Here is a 25,225-nt window from a genome sequence, read left to right on the forward strand (position 1 = left end):
GTAAGCATTGGTAACCAATTACCATTAGGACTTATTTAACAGTTCCTTCAACTTAATTATTATTCTTTTAACTTAGAAGCTGAATGTTACACCTATTTAGAACAAGATAACTATCATAATAATGCTATGGTTGTTTTTTGTAGGTTAACTATAAAGTACTTTGTCTTTTACTCTCTCTTTTTAAGTATTATTTTTTTATATTTTTATTTAGAGTAAGTGCGCCAAATATGGACTGGGTCTGTAATATGGACTACCTTCGTTTCTCAGAAACCGTCCGTCGTATTAAGCCATCGGTCGCCGCACGCTTAGCTCCACCCCTCCCGCGGCCCGCTAGTCGCTTGTTGATCGGCAGAGAGTTCGCACGTATTTACGGCAGCCATTTTTGATTTTTATCAAGTAGCGATGTAATTTTTTACCTAACTTCGTAAGGTCATAATTTCAGCAAATATTACTGTTTGGGAAAGTGAATTAATTTATGAATGAATTTGCAATATCCAATCGTTTTTGTAATTTTCTTAGTAACAATATTAACCTAGAAATGTATGTATATTGTAATATGGACCACCGGCATGTTTTGAATATGGACTAGTGGTCCATATTCTAAACATTCACTTACCTATATTTTCATTTAATTTTTTTAGGATGGCATCTACAAATACTACAACCAAAGGAAAGACCAGACAAATATGGGGTAAAGACGCAATGGCAAATGCAATTAAAGCAATAAAAGATAAAGAAATGGGTTTTTTGAAAGCATCCAAAACATACGGAGTACCCAAAACAACGCTTATACGTTTATCTAAAATGGAAGACCAACCACTTAGTGACGTTACGAACCAGAAACTTGGAAGAAAATCGACTTTGCCGAGTGAATTGGAAGCTGAATTATGCGATTATATTCTAGAAATTGAAAAATGTGGATTTGGTCTTACGCGCAGGGACATCAGATCTTTGGCTTACCAGCTAGCGGAAAAAAACAATTTAAAGCACTCGTTTTCGCTACTTAATGAATCTGCAGGAAGATCATGGCTGAGGTTATTCCTTAAGCGTCATCCTAACCTATCCTTTCGCCGTCCAACGGGCACATCAATTGCTAGAATAAAAAGATTTAACAAAGAAAATGTAAATGCATTTTTTGACTTATTGGAGAGCTCTTTTGATAAATTCCAGTATTCTGCAACTAATGTATATAACGTGGACGAAACTGGCATTTCAGTAGTGCCATCAAAAATGCCGGAGATATTAGCATTTAAGGGCAAAAAACAAATAGGAACCGTAACGTCAGCAGAACGTGGATCAACGATCACTTGTGTAATATGTATGAGTGCAGGTGGCACTTTTGTTCCACCGATGATGATATTTCCGAGGAAACGGGACAATCCACTGCTGATGAAAGGTGCTCCACTTGGTGCCATCCATGCTTGTCATCCATCTGGATGGATACAACTTGATTCATTCACACAATGGTTTGAGCATTTTTTAAAACATGTGAAACCAAGCGCTTCATCACCAGTTCTGCTGATTTTAGACGGCCATACAAGCCACACTAGAAACATTAAAGTAGTGGATTTAGCTAGAGAAAACCACGTTCACTTGCTGTCTCTGCCTCCACACTCAAGTCACAAAATGCAACCCCTTGATAAAACATTCATGGGTCCATTAAAAAAGTATTTGACTGAAGAAACTCGCAAACGACTAAGAATGCAACCTCGAGCAGTAACACATTTTGACATTGCGGAATTATTTGGTCTAGCCTACATACGAGCTCAGCGTGCAGAATTGGCCATTAGCGGTTTTCGTACAACTGGGATATATCCTGTTAATAGACACGTCTTTGAAGATCATGATTTTATTGACGAAGACCTTCCAGAAGTAGGCCATCAAGTGGGGCCATCTAATGAACCAGCCCGCGGTATAATGACACCAGTTCATATAATTCCCGATAACCCGATACCTGAACCCGATAACTGCTTACCTGAGCCAAGGGCTGTTGTAACTCCAGAACCTCAATCTGTGAACGAAATAATACCCCAAATCGTTGATGGACATCACCAAGCAAACGACCAATCAGGAGTGCCAACATTGACTATGAATGATTTAATACCTAGCCCCTCTACATCATCTAGATCATATTTGTCGCCAAAGATGTTGCAGCCTATACCGCGTTTAACGAAAACTGTCAACAACAGAGGAAGAAAAGGCACCAAGCCTACAATTTTGACATCTTCACCTTATAAACGAGATTTAGAAACGTCGATACAAAAGAATTTAACAAAAAATACGCCAAAGAGAGCGCCCAAAAAAGAACCAAAGAAAATGCCGAAGAAAACAGTTCAAAAGAAAAGAAAGATCTCAAAAGAAAGAAAGTCATCGTCTTCGAGTTCTGATAACAGTGATTATTCAGTCAATGATAGTACAGATGAAAGTCCAGATCGTTCCCATAATGCTAAATGTTTGTATTGTAATGGGCTTTTTTCTGAAGACGTTATGGGAGAGAAATGGATCCAATGTGCATCATGTAAGCAGTGGGCTCATGAGGACTGTGCTGGCATAGAAGATATGGTTGATTTCTATGTCTGCGAATTGTGTAACAATGATTAGTTTAATCAAAGTAATGGGCTGATTGAATTTTATGCAACACGTCCATTTTTTTTTAATAATCTTGAAACCATTTTGCTATGGTCCATATTTGAAACCATGTGGTCCATATTTTGTCCATTTCTTGCAAATACATAATAATGTCAGATTTTAGAAAATGTTGATTATTTCTAAGCTGTTCATGTTTATCAAGAATTCTAACATTTGTTTTTAATACCAAATAATTATCGAACTGTTCAAAGAATATAAGACTGATTAATTTTTATTATTATGAGTTTTATTTCACAAAATCCTTATGGTGGTCCATAATTGGCGCACTTACTCTAATCGTCGTGTCCTTACTAAATATTTGTTTCTTGCTTTCTTTATTTTCATCCTTAGAAAAAGAATATTACTGGGTTAACTGAAAATAAATTAAAAATCAAAATATTCTATAAACAAGTACATTTATCAATTTTGAATTGTTACAAACTTGATTTATATAAAGCTACGGGTTTAGAAAGTAAAATCAACCAAGAAGAACCGGCATGAAGTAAAAAGTAAAGTATGTGTATGTCTGTAAAGAACAATAAACATTTTTCACCGTTCCTTTATATCTTCAATGTAATCTCATATTGAGTAATACACTTTATTTTTATCAATTTATTTTTGACACCGCTTATTTCGACTCAGTATCGCTTCTGTAAACGTAAGATTAGCCCATGACAAATTAGTCATGACAACAATTAAAGTTTAGTTCACCACATGATACAGAGAACCAAAATAATCTAGATGGGTTTTGCAAGTAATGGACCATCACCGCTGGGCTAAGCCTACCTCTCAATTTGTGGAGTACATTTGAACTACCATTACACTGTTACATTGCGAAGTAAATACAAGTGGTTTTTTATCATCGGTTTCGCCAGGTTACCTCACGATGTTTTATGAGATGATCATGATATTATGCACACAAATTGAGCACAAGAGAATAGCTACATTTTATTAAAAATGCGTACAGGTAGGGTGTCTCGCCGTAAAATAAATTATTAAATAAATGAATAAAGGCGAAAGCTTGAGGTGATAAATTTGTTTACCGTCTCGTGTTACATTGGTGTATCTTATACTTTTTTTGTAATATTTCTTATGAAAATAATAGAAAGTGGACGAAATTGTTCCGTCCGAAATTGTATAAAATACAATTATTAAAATTCGATTGACGTTACTTATTTTTGGTATTACGCCGTAAATATGTAAAAAAAAGTAACAGCCTGTAAATTTCCAACTGCTGAGGTAAGGCCTCCTCTTCCATTAAGGAGATGTTTTGGAACGTATTCCATCACGCTGTTCCAATGCGGGTTGGTGAAATGCACATGTGGCAGAATTTCGATGTAATTAGACACATGCAGGTACCTCACGATGTTATCCTTCACCGCCGAGCATGAGATGAATTATAAACACAAATTAAGCACATAATATATAGTAGTGCTCACCTGTTAATAGATTGTAATCTATCTCTCGATATTGTGAAAGATTGTAAACAGTAACATAGTTTGAAAGTATTTTTATTCAGTAGTTTATAATCTATCGATAAAAAATTCAGATACATAATAAATAAGTGTAACCTAACCCAAATATTATGAATTATCTAACAGTATTTACAATTTTACAGTGATATATACTATGTATTGAATCGTTAGAATTATCAGAATATCACAATTTATTATTCTTAAAAATATTGTATCCGACTGTCATAGGGTAGTCCTCAATGATGTTCTAGTAAACAGATATGTCATTAACGCGCAAAAAGAGAAGACTAGAAAACGTCCTAATTGGGACGTTTGCCTTTAGTCGTTTTCATCATAATTATGCCAGTATTACGTTATAATACATCATAATTATGTAGTAATACGTTTTGCGTAATTAAAACATCTAGTTATCCCTTTTACTTATTGTTTTTATCAAGCTATCCTTTTTACTTGTAACGAAATGTAAAATAAACGATCCCTGGCGCGGAACACTCTTTTCTGTTGTTTAGTATGGGTATAACATATCTGTTTATTAGAATATCATTGGTAGTCCTATAATAATTTAAAATCACGTTCAGGATAAAAATCAAAACTTATTTCTTCAGGTGGAGCCCGTACTCGAATTGGCATTGCAGCACGATTCAGTGCGCGATGCCTTCCCATCGTGGCTCTCTTTCGAATGGATGACGTACGATGTCACTGACTGCGATGCCGCCTACGCTGTGATTACAGCCATCGACGCGTATAATGATTGCGCACACGTTTTCTTCGGACCATCTTGTGATTATGCTCTGGGTAAGTTTCGTTTTATATTATCCGTTACTAATTCTCTGACGTCACTGCGTGTGTAAGTATCGTTAGCAAAATTAGCGAATTTTTTATTTTCTGAGTAACATTAATTTCTAATGTCGGTGTCCCCTCTTGTATTATGGGTATTAGAAAAAAGTCTCTGTGCTCTTGTAGATAATAATATAAGTGATAAATGTAAAAAAGAGAGCCGAGATGGCCCACTGGTTAGAACGCGTGCATCTTAACCGATGATTGCGGGTTCAAACCCAGGCAAGCACCGCTGTTTCATGTGCTTAATTTGTCTTTATAATTCATCTCGTGCTCAGCGGTGAAGGAAAACATCGTGAGGAAACCTGCATGTGACAAATTTCATAGAAATTCTGCCACATGTGCATTCCACCAACCCGCATTGGAACAGCGTGGTGGAATATGTTCCAAACCTTCTCCTCAAAGGGAGAGGAGGCCTTTAGCCCAGCAGTGGGAATTTACAGGCTGTTGTTGTTGTTGTTGATAAATGTCATTTTTATTCCATTCATTCATCAAAACATTCTCATTTGTAATATTGACAAGATTTTAATGGAAATATTGTTGAAATATAAAATCTGATGATTCTAACATTAATAACATCCTTATATAGAAATAATGAACACATATTATATTCAGTCAAAGTAGTGAAAATTTTGACATGATTTCTAAATACGAGAATACGTTAAATTGAAGGTAATCTGACTTCGGTTTTGTGAGTGACGTGTTAAGTATAACGAGGGCACAGATTATGTCGCCAATGATTGTATGGATTGTTTGAGATTATGGGCATTAATAATATTTTCATATTATAAATGTTACATCACATGTAGGATCGTAAACTCCCCTACCACGAATAGAACGATCATATATCATGGTCTTGAGCGAGAATTCTTTCCGATCGTGTTTGATTCTCGAGGGTATCCCTATTTTTGTATACACTTGTACACCATGCTATTTTTTTGATGATATGGTCCTTGGGCACTCTGCCCTTAGGGCGCTTTTGGTAGATATTTACGAGCATCTAAAATAATTTGCTTATAATCAGACCTTAAGTATAGTTTCAAATAAACGGTTAATTATTATACATTCGTAAGCTTGATTGGATGTATAATCTTATGGCTATAATATATCTACTTCTATAGTGAAGAGCACGTCTATAGCTTTCCAATTTTTTTTGCTTTTTAATAAATATATTAGTTATTTCTTAAAAAATATGGAAACTTCGAAAATATAATAGTTAACGTAAACACAAAAATATGAAATAAATTGTTGGTTCTGGGCTCATGTCCATTGTACCCTATGGTGAAGACTGTAATGCATGTCCTGTAAAGTTATAGACTGAACTCACTTGAGATTGACCGCCATGAGCAAAATCTGCCCAGAGATCATCACCATTTTATAATTTCTATTTTAGGGTTATATATAAACATCTATAAATAAATTTATCTGTATCTCCGTCATAACACGTGAACAAACAACTATTTAAAAGTCACGTATAATGATTTAAACCCTGCGATTATAATGATATTAAATATAAGGATTAATTATAATCCTTCCGTTGATTGTCTAATCATGAGAATTTTGACGTTTCTATTAATTATCTCTAATTATTTGAAATAATTATGATTGATTGATAACATAAAGTAAATTTAATTTTATTAGAATTCTCTTTCAAATTTCTCATCCACTGAAAATATAGAGCGTCACTGTACTATACTATACAGATCCACAAATAATTTTATTAATATGTTGTTTATTTTATTTAAGAGCCAAGTTTGTTGCCAAGGCCCAGTCGTTAGAAAGCACGCATCTTAACCGATGATTGCGGGTTCAGGCAAGCACCACTGTTATATTCATGTGCTTAATAGGTATTTATAATACATTTCCTGCTCGGCGGTGAAGGAAAACATCTTGAGACAATCATCAACATCTGCACGTATCATATTTCATGGAAATTCTGCTATATGTGTGTTCCACCAACCCGTCCCAAACCTTCCCCTCAAAGGGACAGGCCTTAGACCAGTAGTGGGAAATTTATAGGCTGTTATTGTTGTTGTTTATTTGCTTGATCATATCGAGAAAAGGCAATAATATTCAGGTACATGTTCAAGTTCTGGAACAGAGTAAAGAAAGAAGAACATATAACTCGGAGACAGATTTATTTTATAAGAACTGTGTCACTTGTGTCTCTGTGTTTGACAAGTCTGCGAGGCTCTTCAAAAAACCGTTCCGGCACTTCACTTTCAATTTTATCCTTATATTCTTGTACCATTGTTCGGTGTGTACTAAGCACACACAGGCCGTTTAAAAGGTTCTCTGCCATTATTGATCTCAGCTACATTTTAACACGACACTGTATAGAATAGTACCTCTCAAAGCTACTGTATAGTAGAAGATTCTGTCAAGAAAAGAATAGTTGCCTTTACACTTCAAACATAGTTTTCCAAGATATGTTTCTTGGTACATCCTTGTCTTTTGACGACCTCCGTGGTCGAGTGGTGTATACACCGGTTTTCATGGGTATGCCACTACGAGGTCCGAGGGTTCGATTCCCGACTGAATCAATGTAGATTATCATTAGTTTTCTATGTTGTCTTGGATCTGAGTGTTTGTGGTACCGTCGTTACTTCTGATTGTCCATAACACTAGTGCTTAACCTATTAGCTACTTACATTGAGATCAGAGTAATGTATGTGATGTTGTCTCATATTTATTTATTATTTATTTATTTCATATCAGATTTTAAATCGGTGGGATGAAATCCTTAATATGGTACTTACAACGAATCGAAAGTATACGCAGGTTTTTTACTAAGCTCTTAGTATAGTGGAAACTCTACTGCACTACTCTGGTATACACATTGGCAAGTAATATTACATGTAATCACTACATATTATAGAACAAAGTATCTTGGCCGCGTCTGTCTGTACGTTAGCGATAAACTCCAAAACTACTGAATAGATTTTCATGCGGTTTTCACTAACAAAGTGATACATGAGAAAGGTTTAGGTTAGGTTTGGTTATATAATTTATTAAGATGTGAACAACTTGAAATAGAATTATTAAACATGTCGGGAGGTTTTCATATCAATTATAAAGATATTTCAATATATTTAATAAAATAACAAAAATATGTAAATAAAAGTTAAAAATATAAAAAAAAAATCTTATGTACGCCCGTGCGAAGCAGGATCGGGCCGCTAGTTCATCCAACAAAGTTGTTATAGGAAATTATAGATTGTTGCTATATCCTGAATAGCACAAAACTTAACGTTGCTTTAAGCTATCTACGATATACCATAACAATAATAGATAGAGTAAGTTCATAGAACTTCCCCAGAAATTCTCCTTAATCGATTATTTGCATAAACTATAAATGAAAATTCTCAAATTATAGTATACTAGCGGCTATCTGAAATGTTTAACAATTGTCGTTTCAATTTCAAGATACTCACACAAAAACCTTAATAAATTATATACCTAAACCTTCCTTATAAGGTTCTGTATCTATTAGTAAAAACCGCATTAAAATCCGTTCAGTATTATTAGAGTCTATCTCGAAAATACAGACAGACAGACGCGGCTAGGTCTTTGTTTAATATGTATGTAGATATAATTAGATATTTCCAATGACACATGTCCTTGTTTAAGAAAAGTAATCGTGCATTTATCTTATGTGTAAATAGATAAACTTTTGTCATAATCATAAACGAGACGCCTTTGACGTCGCTTGGACTTGGCATCACATTGGTTGGCTATAAACAAAGTCGCTTCCCTGGAGTGAACTTATTTTATACCAAATTTTATTAAATTTGGTTGTGTGGTTTGGGCTTGGAAAAGCAAATGACTAGTGGTCAAGACACACGGAAAGTACTTTCGCATTTATAATGTTGGTGCTGATATTTATGTTGTATATTTACAGCAGTGAGTCTACCTCACATTCATACCTATTACGGGCTTAGTACCGTCAATATATCACAGATTAGCTGAACTTGCTTTGGTATCGCGATATTTATAAAACTTTGTTACACATAAACCTTTATCACTATTGTACCTAACTAAAACTATCATCAAAAAATAAATTAAAAAAAGGAACTGAGTTGATGCGAATTTTACTAGGTTCAATTATATAAAATAATTATTATAAAACATTCATACAGCATTCAAATTTATATTGAATGAATCGAAGCGTTCACATTATTTTAAAATAAGAATGTGGAATTAACAATTTTTTCAATTAAAATAGTTTTATTACAAATAAACATAGCATTTTTAATTATTCTAGCAGACATTTACTAGAAAAAAAAACTGGCTGGCAATTTATTATACAATAAAAAAATTAAATTCATTATTGTTCAACATTTTTGCCTTCTGAATTCCATAATAGGGCCAGATTGATCAATTCCCTTCTAACAATTTGATTTATTCCATTTCACATAGAGCCTTACAAGATTTCCCAACCCCTCATGTGATCAAGAAACGTTTGATAAGTTAATGCACCCATTTGTTCGGGTTATCTAAGGTCTGAATAAAATGAGCTGAGACGGTAAAATGAGCTGAAATGACCCCAAATCAGAGGAGGGTAAGATATGTAAATATTCTCTCAAAGCTCAAGAATCAAAATACTCGTATTATTTTATTAAGGCGATTTTCATGTTCGAAAGAGCTAGCTATAGAGTAAAGGTATACTGTACTTACCCGAAGTTACTTACGGTTCGAAAAGTTCATTCATCATATTCTAATATGCCGTGAAATGAGCATTAAAATTTGGAAACTTATGTAATGGGTATTTCTGAACCATTTATGAATCAACTGCTGTTGATTTCTTTTTTTTTCCATATAAATAGAATCTGTAAAATGTAACTTACTTAGTTTATGAGAACTATGAAATATATTATGTCCCTTGATTAAATTGACTTCGATAAGGGTGTAGTAGGGGCTGAAAATCAATACAAAGTATCATTTTTCTGACTGGGCACTTGGTGGTAGGTTGTTTGTCCAGGTACCACCCACTCCACGTATATTCTTTCGTCAAGCAGCAATACTTAGTATTATTAAATTCCGGTTCGAAGGGCGAGTGAGCCAGGGTAGTTACAGACGTAATGTTAATTATAACTCTCCCAAGATTTGATAGGTTTTCCAACGTTTTTGCTTGCTTTCTTTCTTTGAATGCTTTCTATTTTTAATAATTTTAACAAATTATAATAGTAAGGAATGATCTTTTCTTTTGTTACAACATTTATACATGTATGTATAAAAATAATAACTATATTTTATGTTATATATCTATGTGATACTGTGTACCCGGTGGGATGTCCCGTCGGATATATTATTCAGAAACAACCCAATTTATCTTAAGTATCAAAGTATTTTGGTAACCTGTACTGTCCGTGCCCTTATTTTACATTGGGGTACGTATATTTTTTATTCTATAATTAACCCTTTCATGGGTTATTTAAGCTCGAGCGACTGATTGAAAAACACCGATTACCTCATTTTAAACATCGAAAGAAGACGAATTCCATACAAACTGCAGATCCCCATGGTGTTGCAGATGTCCATGGGCGGTGGTAGTCACTTTCCATCAGTTGATCCTACTGCTCGTTAGCCACCTATATCATAAAAAAAATTACACACGATGTTGTACCAATCAATTAGGTCAGTTATTTATGTAAAAAAAAAATAGTAAGTAAATCCTTTAAATCATTCAGATCAAGTACAAGGGATTTCTCATATTATATAATTTAATTGCACCATTTGTAAATATTATATCAAGAAATTAAATCCCATAAGGTTTATGATCATACTCGTATGACTTTTTTTAGTACACTTAATAATATACTGATAAATTAGGAACACAGCCAAGGATGTATGAAATATATGTTCAGCGCAGTATTTCTAATTTATGAGCAATGCAGTGTTATACATGTATGCGAATAGTCTAGTATTCCTGCTATTATCCGCTGGATGATTCGCATTTTCGCTCTGGCTCAAAAGCAAACTACTCGAGCCGAAGTGAGCATGCCAGGTGCATTGCAAAAGTCCAACTTCTACCTATTATAACACTCTATATAACTATATAGATATAGATAGTTCGGCCTGTAAACGACTTGGATTTTTAGTAACTTTAATGCGGGCTATTACTTAAATTGTGAAGAAAATTGGGGTCCCATTGGCGTGATTATACCTCGAGAGGAGATAAAAATTGTGCGTGTTGTATATCTCCAAAGTAAACGGTTAACTTCTGACATCGGCTATATCAAATCAAATTAAAATATACTTAATTCAAGCAGGCTTTTAGAAGCACTTTTGATTCGTCATTTAAGGACTATTTTAAGTGAAGCTACCATAGTAACTGACATTTGTTTAGAGGATTTCCTCGTGATCGTTATATTCTGTGATTTTTAAGTCCAATGAGGTGAGACAAACAGTATAATAGATTCCACATAATAAAAATAAATACATCGATTTAACCTGCAAAATTAAAATCGAAAACAAGACGAAACATACTATCGAGACGAACATAGGAAAGTACTTACTTAAATTCACATTGACTTAAGTGTCCCCGGATTGAAACCTTTATTGTTTAAAACTGTTGATCCGATTGTCCGAATAAATAAATCAAATATCTAATAAAAATACATTATATATCCGCATAGGACATTAATACTTTATATAAATGTCAGCATTTACTTGATATATTTGTAAATATTACTTATAATCGTATTGTTGTCAGTACAGGGAATTTATGAAGGAATCCGTCAAAAGTAAACATGAATAATTATAGCCGTACGTTATTAGATCGTGGAATGACAACCTATCCGCTGAATTTGACAAGTCCATTTCGGTAATATTTGGAAATGCTTCCATTTATATATGTATTTTGATTACTGATGGTTCCGTATAAATCGTTACAAACAGTCAGCGTATCTATAAAGTAATAGATTAAATCTGATGAATTTTCCCTTGATTGGCTTATTCAATTATTTATATAATCATTAGCCGTGAATTGCACCTAAAATGTATTGGGATAAGGTTTATTTTTCAATGTATTCTATGTTTTTGAATACAGGGCGCTTAGAAGCGATTGACGCATCATCATTAAAATGTTATCAGGAACACTTGATACCATTTTAATGACGATTTGAATGAATTCATATATTTGTCATCGTTCGCCGTTTCAATATATTAAATTGATATAACACGTATGCCTATGGTTGTATATCAAAGTTAAAATCTTTATTCAAGATGGCGTTTTGCTTGCTTATATATTGTCAAAAATCTATGATTATTATTGATCACACTAGAGGCTTCTAAGTATTCGCTAATCTTATCTATTTCATGATAAATCAAGTTGATTGTTCAACGAACTAGTTTAAATGGATTAATGATTTTAATTATTTATATATTTGATTTCATGCTTTAATTTGCTATTAATTTCATAATATTTTTTCCAAGTCTTATTATGGTTTCTTCATACCATTATTTTGTTTTGGTTGTAACTTTATGTGTTCTTAAATTGGATGATTGATGTAATGGTTACCTTGTATGCAGATCCGAAGATCCTTTACTCGAATCCCGAAATTCTCATTTTATCTCTAGAAATTGTCAGCAGTACCAAATTTCTGAAATCAGCAGAGACAAACTTTCCTTGACCTACAAACCAAACCAATTGTTTGTCTTGAGCCAATTGTCTTCAGTCGCATCGTATTGCTGTTCCACTGGATTACGAAACTGGCAAAGTTTGTACCAGCACCAAGTGCACTGAAAATATGTAAGATAAGTAGTGTCCAGTAGCATGGCGACCGTGACGTCCAGTAGAGTTATTGGAATAATAGTAGAGTCATAGAACGGATAAATAAATTTGGCGTGATACATTATTTATAATAAACAGTCTAGTATAGTTTGAAGCAAGACATTTTTTTTGTCTCAAAAACGGTTTTCATTTAGGATAAAAATACATATATGATTATAATTGCATTTAGCTAACAAAACTGTATTCTTAAATAAACTGACTAAACTACTAAGTTTCTAGACGGCTATATTTGTTAGAATCTACCTGCGGAATCTACCGGTGGTAGCTTCACATAATGTTATTGTTAAATGATAATTCAAAAGTGCTTGTAAAAGCCTACTTGAATAAAGTACATTTTGATTTGATTACATTCAAATAATCACCAAAAACGATGTGGTTTAACAAGCCCACTGTTTCCGACGTTTTCAATCTGCGGTTACAGATAAATTCGTACACTGTATACGTCACGTGCATGTATACAAATGAGTTAGTGTGTGTACATTATACGATTACACACACTACTATTATTAATATTTTTTTTGTAATGTTGGGGGCTAATCTACTTATGCCATTAAAATTATTATTGACAGTTTTGCAGAATAGAAGGCATGAGTTATTTTCCAAAATATCTTTATGCCTTTTCGTCACTTTCACGCGCGCGAAAACGCTACTTGGACAATATGGTGCTTGAATGAGGTCGGTGACGTCACTTGCCTGTATTTTAATATGTGGTACATTATAGTAGACAAGCAAGGTTAACAAGCAAGTGACTTCATCATAAGCACGGCCAATCAGGAGCATTTTGTGTCACGTGACAAACGTTTAAAAAAATGAATTTTTAACCATGGATTTTTAAATAAATTAAGTATTATTTTCAACTTTCGTTGATAAATAACCATTTTCATCTTAATTCTAATATCATTCAATACACGAACGTACACGATTCAACTTCGATTCAATTCCGATTATGTATCCATTTGTTCAGAAGACATACAAGGACTCAATAAACTATGTGATCACATGTTAATGTGTCGTATTTGCTGCCTAAAGTTCAACATTATCGCTCGCCATTTCATTATTGAGAGTTGATTACATGTTGAATTCATCGTTCCGATTATTTAGACCAATATCTCTATCTCTTTCATTCATTTCTATCACTAAAAGATACAATTGATTTATGAATGTATTAATATGGTAATTATTTACCTTAGATTTTGGATTATCAGTATTAATAAACATAATATACTGAAGAATACGTTTAAATTAACAGCATATAAATACATATAGCATAAAGTGTCAAAGACGCTTTGCTCGGGACATGCTTGATGCTGCAGTGCTACTGTTTGGAGTTATTATCATACCTACAAGTGTCAGATGAAAGCTTGATATAAATTTATCCAAGATCAGATATTCCACCCCCAAAAAGCGATATTTATTATTCGTGTGTCCCTTATTCGCCAAGGTTAGTGGCCCTTTGGTGATGTACACCAATGTCTATGGACGGTAGTCTGACTCACCATCAAGTGGCAATTTGCCAAGTGACGCTAAGACACCTTCAATAAATAATATATATTTTTTTTGCTTTGATTATTATATTTAAATGTATTAAAAGTCTATATATTAAAAATGTATACCTGTTGAAACAAATCTAATTTAGATCCCTACTGATATTAAAAATGACGAAAGTAACTGCTTCTTTTATCTTCCCGCCTAAACCATTTAAAAGGACGATAAAGGAATCAGAATTTTTTTATTCATCCCTCGAGGGGGTAAAATTCGGAATGAAACTTCATGTATTATAAAGTTGTATTCATTTGGCACAAGTATAGCTGCGGTCTAGCTATTTGTTCATATTTATCATATATGATATAGCTACTTATAAGTTAATACGACTACTATAATATTTACTTCCTCAGCGCACTTCACATTTTCTTTATTAATACTACTATACTGTACTCGTGTAGAGGTTGATTTTGTTTTTCAATCTTTAATTTAATTATGGAATTCAAAAGATTATTTGGTATCATCAATCTTATTCTTTTATTGAACTAAATATACATATAAATATTTATATATACGATCATTTTATTGCAACGCGAATTTAATGGCATATATAATACTAATACTCGTCTTTTATTACCGTCGTAATATTAAGGCGATGATAAAAGTCACGTAAATGTAATTTACCCCCTACAGGGAGCAAAGTATTCTAAAGTAACATGTGGTTACTTTTCATTATTTATTTACAAAAAAAAAAATATTAATGTTAATTAAAAATTAAAATAAAAGAGCCTTTATTATATAACATTTAAAAGTTACTTTATTATTTGGTTATTACTTTAATAAATTTTTAGTTTGATAAGATGATGTTGCTGTCGGTCTTTTGGCACAAGGTTGGAACCCGAAACTTCAGAGTGGCGTACCCATGAAAACTGGTGTACACACTACTCGGCCACGGAGGTAGTCTAATATTAGGGTTTCTGAAGTTACATTGTAAATAAACACATATTTTGCACTTAATTGCAAAACCTGGCTGAACCCTACGAGATAAATGAGTAAAGTAAAAAGTAACAGCCTGTAAATTTCCCACTGCTGGGATAAAGCCTCCACTTTCATTAAGGAGAGGGTTTGGAATATATTCCACTACTGAATATATTTCACCACCGAGCACGAAATGAATTATAAACACAAATTAAGCACATATAAATAGTGGTGCTTGCCTGAGTTTGAACCCGCAATCGTCGGTTCTAACCACTGGGCCATCTCCGAGATAAATTAAAATAATGTAATACAGTATTGTGTATCTTACAAAAGTCTTCAATAAAGTCAACGATGATAGACATTCTGTAGACAGTCTGTGGTATATTTAGTACCAGCGTTGCGCCCGTGCGAAGCCGGGGCGGATCGCGAGTAATTCATATTTCAATAATATATTTTATAATAGAATATATGCAATATAAATAGAAACTACTTCAATAATACTCATCTGATATACGTCCTAAGCCAATATTGGCGATCCGTTGATATGTAAAGGCTTATATTATCTGAAGTTATTCACAGAAAAAAAAACTTTCTTTTTTCTTTCATTCGAAAGAGGTCGGATATATTTTTAAGGGGTCCCCTACGTCTTGTCTAACTACTCACGTCTTACGATAATTAATTTAAAAAAAACCTGTCTAACTCTAATAGGGGTTACAAAATTGAAATAAACTACCAGATCAGCTTTAGCATAATTTATAATCAATTTAAATCATAATAATCATCTCTATACTAACAGATGCCCGAGAAATAACTAGAATACCACAACTTTTTTCCCAACCCATCTTCATAATAATTTAACATTCAATCTTAATAAATAATCTTTTTAGGCGAACGAGCTAATAGCCGACCGCCCATAGACAATCGCACTGTAAATAATATTAACCATTTCAGTCACAAATGCGCAACAGACCTAGGTAACTGAGATGTCGTGTCCCTTGTGCCTCTAGTTACACTGGCTCACTTACCATTCAAACCGGTATTAAAGAATACTGAGTACTGCCGTTTTGAGGTAGAATATCTGATGAGTGGGTGATACCTACCCAGATGGTTCAAAGCCCTACCACTAAGTAAACACACATCACTAAAACTTTCTGATTCATCACACCGACCATTATTGAAAACCGCATTAAAAAATTACGTAACTGATTTTGATGCGGTTTTTTAATGGATACAGTGATTCGAGAGGATGGATTTTGTATATACATAGACAATATAGATAGTAAAGAAACATCATTTTAGGAGTTTCTAATTTGATGTCGTAAATTAACAAATTTTGTTATATTTAGTATCAGTATTGCACCTGTAAAAATCTGGGGCGAGTCGCTAGATTCATAATATGTAGTACATAATGTACTGTATAAATTGTGGATTACAGTTTGTCATAATTACAGTACAATGAGATTTAAGGAATTTCGAATGACTGATTGTCTTCTTAGATCTGTGGTTTTAGTTGTAGATCTATTTATCATAAACAATGCGGAACAAACTTAAGAAAGATCTAGTAATATGACTAATGATAAGGCAAAGTGACTACTTCACATACGATACAAGTCCAAGCCTCTAAAGAACAATCGGGGTTAGAAGAGATTCGTCACCTTAAGATCTATTTTCGTGTGATCAGTATGAGCGATAATCTTTACCGATCGAGAATGAAATATTACGTCGCAATGATTTGGTGTTTGGATTCAAAAGGTACTAAGCGTTTACGACTTGATAAAGGAATATATTTGAAAACTGGCGAAGGTTTTCTTAGTATGTTCATTGCAGATATGACAGATTTTTCAATTATAAAATTACACACAAGGCTATTCCATACAGTACTTATAGCGTATAACTTTATATACTAAGTTACTGGTAGAATAGGAATATAGCTGTAATAGCCAAGAAATCTATTATTTAAATCAAATCACTACATACTTTAAGTGCCTTTAAGTGCCTCCTTGCGGACACTTTTGAAGCCCCATTTTACAGGATTAAATAAAATTCAAGGCTACGTCTTTTCAAAATGTAGGTTCAACTGTGAATAACCAGCAAGAAACTCAGTAGTTACTTTATTCTTATAATAAATAAATTAAATACATTAATGCAGCAAATATGATATTTTACATTCCGCTTGGAAATATACGAGTACTTTTTTATACAACTAATTATTAGTTGAATACCTTTTTATCATCTGTTTTATCTAGTACTATTGACTCAACCCGGCTTCGCTTGCGTGCAAAGAATATGTTTATTTACGACATCACATTAAAAACTTCTAAAATTATCAGCGTTTCTTTACTATATTGTCCATTTGTAACATACGAAAACCTTCCTCTCGAATCAATCTATTAATTAAAAAAACCGCATCGAAATTCGTTGCGTAGATTTAATCATACATAGGGATATAGGGACAGAGAAAGCGACTTTGTTTACTATATAAAGATAAAAAAGATTAATTAAAGATTTCCTGAAATTATATTTAAATTTATTTATGGGTAAATCTTAAAGAATTTGAGGAATTTTCTTATAGCAAATAGTCTTGTTCAAGGAAGTACGATGATCTTTACGGAGTGTGTATCTGTTAACAAATAAATCAATATTTTAGTGGAATATATACCGTATTGTAGTAAATGTACTGTGACGTCACAGTAAGTAAAACGAATTTGTTAAAAATATGCAGTCGCTAGCTCTTAGCCTTTAGGAAATATGTCAAATAACATCGAAATATTTGAAAGGATTTCCGGCAAATTTTATCGAATATGTAATATAAATAAAATAATTTAATTTTAAGAGCAGTAGAGTAAACTTAATTATATTTTGAACATTTTGGAAAGGTGGAATATTATAAAATTCGTTTAAAAGCTCAATACATCACTTTGACGTTAAGTTTAAAAACATAGCAGTATTGTATTCTATATATACGATACTGCTATATATATACAACGAGTCGCCCTCGTCTAAGAGAGATTAACTTATATAGAACTAGTAGTCATCCGCCACCTGATGGTAAGTGGTCACCATCACTCATAGACAATGACGCTGTAAGAAATATTAACTATTCCTTACATCGTCAATGTGCCACCAACCTTGGGAACTAAGATGCTATGTCCCTTGTGCCTGTAGTTACACTGGCTCACTCACCCTTCAAACCGGAACACAACAATACTGCGTACTGTTGTTTAGCGGTGGAATATCTGATGAGTGGTAGTACCTACCCAGGCGAGCTTGCACAAAGCCCTACCACCAAGAAGCTTATGTCCTTTTTTAAAGTTCGAGTTTGCGTGAAAGAGCGGCATACAGACAGACAGAGATAATTTCAAATGTATGATATTAATATAGATTAGTTTTGCATATTCATGTAAATCAAGCTAAACTGTGGGGATGAAGCTTACACAAAGCCGGATCAACAATAACAACAACAACAGCCTGTGAATTCCCACTGCTGGGCTAAAGGCCTCCTCTCCCTTTGAGGAGAAGGTTTGGAACATATTCCACCACGCTGTTCCAATGCGGGTTGGTGGAATACACATGTGGCAGAATTTCTATGAAATTTGTCACATGCAGGTTTCCTCACGAAGGAAAACAAACGAAATGAATTATAAAGACAACTTAAGCACATGAATCAGTTTGGACCCGCATTCATCGGTTAAGATTTATTTATTTATTTATTTATTTATAGTTTTCGAAACACCATCGGCATATTCACAAAACATTAAGAAAAAGCAAGAATAAATTCATGTACGGTGTGATACACCACTACAGGCGTTTACATTTTACATTTCAAATTACAAAACATTACACTCCTACATTAATAAATCTTTAAAATATAAACAAAAATATGCAAGAATTATAAAGGAATAAAAAAAAAAAACGATGCACGCGTTCTTGGGCCATCTCGAAAGCCGGACCACCAAGTCCAATTAAACTAAAAAAAATTACGTTTTCTTGTCAACCACTAACACTGAAAAAGAAAATAATATTGAATTAATTTTAAGAGAGCTTTTTGAAATATCACAAACTTCATAATAATTTTCACGAAAGAATTCCTTTGCTATGATAAATTAACGTAATCATATCTTTAAAGTACTCCGAAATAAACTTAGATTCAATACTAAACTTTTTCTTGTAAAATTTATTTTCGTTTGAATCTCTGCAGTAGCAATTAGCTTGTAATTAATGTTTTTAAACTCCTAATTAAAAAAAGGATTTTCATAATTATATTTTATTAAAATTTAAAAACTTATTTTTTTAATAAAGGAATACTAATCTTTACCAAAAAAATTAAATAACATACTTTTTTACTAACCTTACCCACTATTTGACACCTGGCAACATCGTTCATAAATTTTAATGCGCTGTATAATTAAAAAAAATGCAACTAAAAACTCAAAATATATTTTATTCGAGGAACTTTTGATATCACAGGATTAAATTAAATTTAGAGCGTTAAGAAATCGCAATGTATATTCAACCGAAAAAAAAGTAAATTAATGTTGTATACTTATATATGTATTTTGTGTCTGTATAGTTTGTAATATTAAAATAGCCCTTTTTTGCTCAATGCATATGTATTTATTCGTACATATACCAAAATAACATTTTTTACAATTTTTGTCGGTCTTTCTGTCTGTTTGTTCCGGCAAATCTCTGGAACGGTTGGACAGATTTTGAAGGGACTTTCGCTGTCAGAAAACTTATATAATAGGGAATAACTTAGGCTACAATATTTTTTTTTGTTATATTCAAACGCGTACAAGGTTGCGGGCACAACTTATGGTCAAATATAACACCATACACTATATATAGAACAGATAGATTACAAGCAAGATAGTGATGCTCATGATACAGTTCAAGGATAAAACTTCCCAGATATGCTTGGCAATATCGCTATATAGAGACAAATGTACTAAATATATACTTGGGAAGATGCAACCGTCTTCACCAAGAAAATGAAAGTCTTTTAAACGACGAGATTACGACTTGGCAATGGCAATTAAAAACAGAGACACTAAAGTATTGAGGCTTTTAATTCCAATCCTCTTTGTTTAAACATCATTAAACCTTTGGCAGTTTTATACGAACTTACTGCTTACTAAGGACATTACTAATAAGGAATTCATTTGTATTACATTACATTACATTGACAGCCTGTAAATTTCCCACATGTTGTGCTAAGACCTCTTCTCCCTTTGAGGGAGGGTTGGAAGCATATTCTACCATGCTGTTCCAATGAGGGTTGGTGAATACATGTAGCAGAATTTCGTTCAAATTAGACTCATGCAAGGTTCCTCTCGATGTTTCCTTCACTGCTGAGCACGAGATGAGTTATAAACACAAATTAAGCACGTGAAAATTCTGTAATGCTTCTTTTAGTTTGAATCCGTAATCATCGGTTAAGATGCACGCGTTGTAACAACAGGGCTATCTCAAAATGCTTCACATCTCTTCACACTTAAATCAATGAAACGATTTGGATGAAACTTTCTATGGAAATACTTTTTCGTTTCGGAGTGACATAAGTGTTTTATCACGATCATCCAATCATGACAAAGGGAGACAGTAATTTCTTGGGGAGTCAATCACTCCATAAGTAAGGAATATAGGATCCATTTTGATTCAATTTTTTGATTCTTACCAATGAGAGTTTCAATTTAGTTGATAAGCTGAAACGTTATGTGTATTAGCTAAAACAAAACAATATATTGTATGGTCTTACATGGTCCTAAATTTGTCTACAGAATTTGTTTATTGAAAATAAAAAAAACCATTGCAGGTTTAACTATTATTGTAAAGATGATAGTAATAAAGGGATCCATTATTAACTATAACTTAATCTTATTTTTCATTTACCTCTTATGGCATCAATTAAAATATTGATGATATCATCCTAACCGATTTCGGTAACGTGTGCTAATGTCTTCAATGATTTGGCAACTGCGTGGGTTATATGGCATTCTGTATTCATTCACTATCATTATTCGAAGGTACGACGAAAGTGATACGTGAAGGTATTCAGGAGATTTTAATAATAATAATAATAAATACTCTTTATTGTACACCAATAATAAAAAACAAGGTAAATCGGTAACATTTTGAGTAGATGTACAAAGGCGGTCTTATCGCTACGGTAGCAATTTCTTCAGACAACCTTTGGGCATAGGACTGAAAAAAAAAATTGGAAGCGGTTTGGAGGCGTACAAAAGTTATAAATTAATTGACTAAAATATATTACATACGAATCAATGTATATCAATATGGAAAAAATATATAAATATATAATAATAATAATATACATACATATATATTACATATACATACATATACATATACATACATATTAACAAAAGTGTAAAATAATTTTAGTGTTGGATATAAATAAAAATTAGACAACATCATATATGTACATTACTCCGACCCCAATGTAAGTAGCTAAAGCACGTGTTATGGAAAATCAGAAGTAACGACGGTACCACAAACACCCAGACCCAAGATAACATAGAAAACTAATGAACTTTTTCTAAACCAACTCGGACGGGAATTGACGTCGGGACCTCGGAATGACGTACCCATAGGTCGTGTGTATACTGAGACCTGACGCTTAGATTACTGATATATCCACATAGGGTATCTCTATAAATTAACCCAACTTTGTTATCTAATGTTATGTCCACACGACACAGGCTTTTGTCGTACAGACGTACAAGTTTGATTAAAAAACTCTATCGACAAAATGACTGTACGGACTTTTCATTACCTCCGACTTTTAGTTTTGAGGATACACAGTTTTTCAAAGAATTTCCTTGGGTTCATTGCAAACTTACTAATACTCTATATCTCTACTTAAGATTTTAATAATAATAATAAAAAAATCTCTGATTAGAACTGCTCGAGTTACACAGGTCATTAGTAAATTTAGTTTCAAGTTTTTATCAATATTTAATCAATTTATTCACTAATCAATTATTTTGCTCCAAATAATACGCAGATGTAGCTCCGACTTTTTAATGCAAAGCTCAGACTTTTCCAATACACGGTCTTTAGCGCTTCTAAGGTGCACAGAGAAAATTCAATGAAAGCCTGTGCTAACTCTGAGTCGTGGGGACCTACTATTAAAGTGATTGATAGTTATGTTTGACACCAATCGTAATAAAAGTTTAGTACGCGTGCGTTCTTCGTTTTGACAGACATAAATAATGTAAGGCATGATGTTGTGACTTCCCAAATTTCATTTTAATATATGTTTCGACTCTGTGAGTAATGGTTTCTCTATCCATGTTACTATTTATAAAAACATGTATCCCTTCTTAAGTATGTTGCGGGAAAAAATATGATAAACAGAAGGACAGAGAATTGAAATAAAACTTTCGTGGTCACGGGTAGACACCATTCTACCGCTCGAACGCTGTAAAGTGCTCGAAACGTCGGGATAATAAAAATAATTGATATACGCGATTTAAATCCGTTAAAACTTGTTTTATTTCAATGTATAGTAATCGCGAAAATCTAAGACAACAAGACAGAGAATGTTAAAAGTAACCCATATGCATACAAATTTTTATACATTACTTGGTAGTAGGACTTTGTGCAAGCCTGTCCGGGTAGGAACCACTTACACATCAGATATTCTACAGCTAACTAACCATCAGATGACCCATTTGATTGTCCGCCAACCTATATAATAAAAACAGATTATATATAAATAACCGGTTCTCAGGCAGGGTGTTTTTTCCGATCGGCGGTACTGTTTAATTTGACCATCAATAAGTAAGTGTAATGCTTCCATATTTAATAAAGTAATTTGTGTTTGAGTACATAATGTTTTTTTTCTTAGAGCGTTCATCAAGTTAAAACTTGTCAAGGGCAGACTATGACCGTCAATTTTCAGCCGTCCGTAATTAGTTATAGGTTGTTCATTTTTTGGATGCCGTTGTTCCTTGTCCATTTTTTATTTAATAAAGAGCGAAGCGGGGTAAGTTATAAAGACAAACGTTATCCCCTTAAAATAAACCGAATTTCGTTGGCTTGATGCATATTAGGTATCTCATACTTATGTACTATAACTAGTGATAGCTCGCGACTTCGTCGCGAGATCAAACATTAAAAAAGGTTTAAAGCTGTCATACTCAATCACATTAAATTCAGCTTAACCATCAAAGAGTAACAGACAGACAGTTATTTTCTCATATTTTTATAAGAATTTTGATAGATATGGTACGGAAATGGCGACCACTAGTATTTGCTATAACGAAGAGTTTCTCTACATAAACATCATTTGCATTTGCATTTTTGTATGCATAGGCGATATCCGGTTTTTGAGACATTGGTTGTGTAACGGATATTTGGATTAAATATTGTTGACCGTCTGGCCACAGGAAATTCTCCGACGCGAAATTTCGCGCGGTGTGAACGGCGAAGCATATGTACATTGCTATACGTTTGTCTCATTCGCAAGACACTTCGCCGTTCGCATCGCGCGAATATTCGCGTCCGCGAATTTCCCGTGGCGAGACGCTGATATCTGATTTCAGATCTTCGTTTAACTTTACATTGAGATTGTGAGAAAGAGACGGCTTACTATAAAGTTAAAGAGAGACAGGGCGAATATTTCATGAGTTTAATGATATTTCAATATCTGCAGACATTTTTAACTTTGCCGTTTCGTAAATTCAAATCGTTTATAAAAAATACATTGGTAAAAAAGGCATATTATTCGATACAAGACTTTATAGATGATAAAAAAGCGTGGAGTTAATACCTGTTAACTTCCAAGCATGATACATTAATTTAAATAATGTGTGTAACTAACTTGTCTTTGTGTTTTTTAAATGTTGAAAACTATGGTCATGCAGTCATAGTATTGAGCATTGGATTTTGTAGCTTAAGGTATCAAATTAAAATAAAGTTAATTCAAAAAGTACTATTAATCATTATTTAACAAAATAGTCAACACGTAGTCATTAGCAAATAATGGCCTCGATACACATTCTACTTAAATGGCGCCAAAATTCTTTTGTGTACTGTTACCATGAGATATTTATTTTATTTATCGACCCAACTTAGATGTAGCATAGGCAAAATTTGTAAAACCGATCACATCTGAAGTAAGTACTCTATGCCAATTTATCAATATTTATTTCTTATATGAGTATGATCTTTAAACAAACGTAATACCTTGTAATATCATATGACCGTGATGTCTTTTTCCCGAAAATCTTATGCGACGAATAGCGTCAAATGGCGCGATAGGGAGCTATTTCTATTGATTGTATAAATCGGCAGTAATCGGTTTTATTGAATTTGCCGATGCTACATCTAAGTTGTGTCGTACTATAAATTCAAATACAAATCACACTTCTGAAATAATGATATGTGTCAGTGGTGAGTTTAATTGTCGAATAATGTCAAAATCTCTTCTTCGTTATTTCATATATCAATCAGTGTTTTATTGTAGTGTATCATTTATTAGAAATAATTTGATTTACGTTGTGTATTGTAAATTCTTTAAGATGAGAAAATAATAATAACATCTTGTAAATTTCTCACTGCTGGGCTAAGGCCTTCCCTCCCTTTGATGACAAGGTTAGGAGTATATTGCACCACGCTGCTCGAATGCGGGGTGGTTCACATGTGGCAGAAATTAGACACAAGCTAGTTTAGTCACGATGTGTTCCTTCACCACCGAACTCGTTATTAATTATAATTAATTTCATGAGCTTGATTTGTGCCAATAATTATAGGCACAAATTAAGCACATGAAAATTCCGGGGTTCTAACCACTGAGCCATGTCGGTTCAAGACGATATCTGACTAAAATATATTTTATGTTTACCCTACTTCTAAATTATCAGGATAGCTGCCTATGACACGACGCGTTTATCGCTTTATTTGGGTCACCTACTTAACTCCGCTCCTCAACTTGCAACGTGTACCGAACACGTCACTTTCCTGAGGATGTTGTGAACCTCACGAATATTTTCTTTCTTCTATT

General features: G+C 33.3%; 1 protein-coding gene across 1 annotated transcript in view; it reads left to right on the forward strand.

Moving 5' to 3' along the window:
- The window catches only part of LOC124538722 (atrial natriuretic peptide receptor 1), a 355,202-nt gene that overhangs the window by 94,341 nt on the left and 235,636 nt on the right, over positions 1–25,225 (forward strand). Inside the window, exon 3 of the mRNA XM_047115881.1 lies at positions 4,709–4,898. Within this exon, the coding sequence (XP_046971837.1) occupies positions 4,709–4,898 (190 nt within the window). The remainder of the gene's footprint in view (positions 1–4,708; positions 4,899–25,225) is intronic.

This window comes from Vanessa cardui, chromosome 21, assembly GCF_905220365.1.
Source record: "Vanessa cardui chromosome 21, ilVanCard2.1, whole genome shotgun sequence".
Taxonomy (NCBI): Eukaryota; Metazoa; Arthropoda; class Insecta; order Lepidoptera; family Nymphalidae; genus Vanessa; species Vanessa cardui.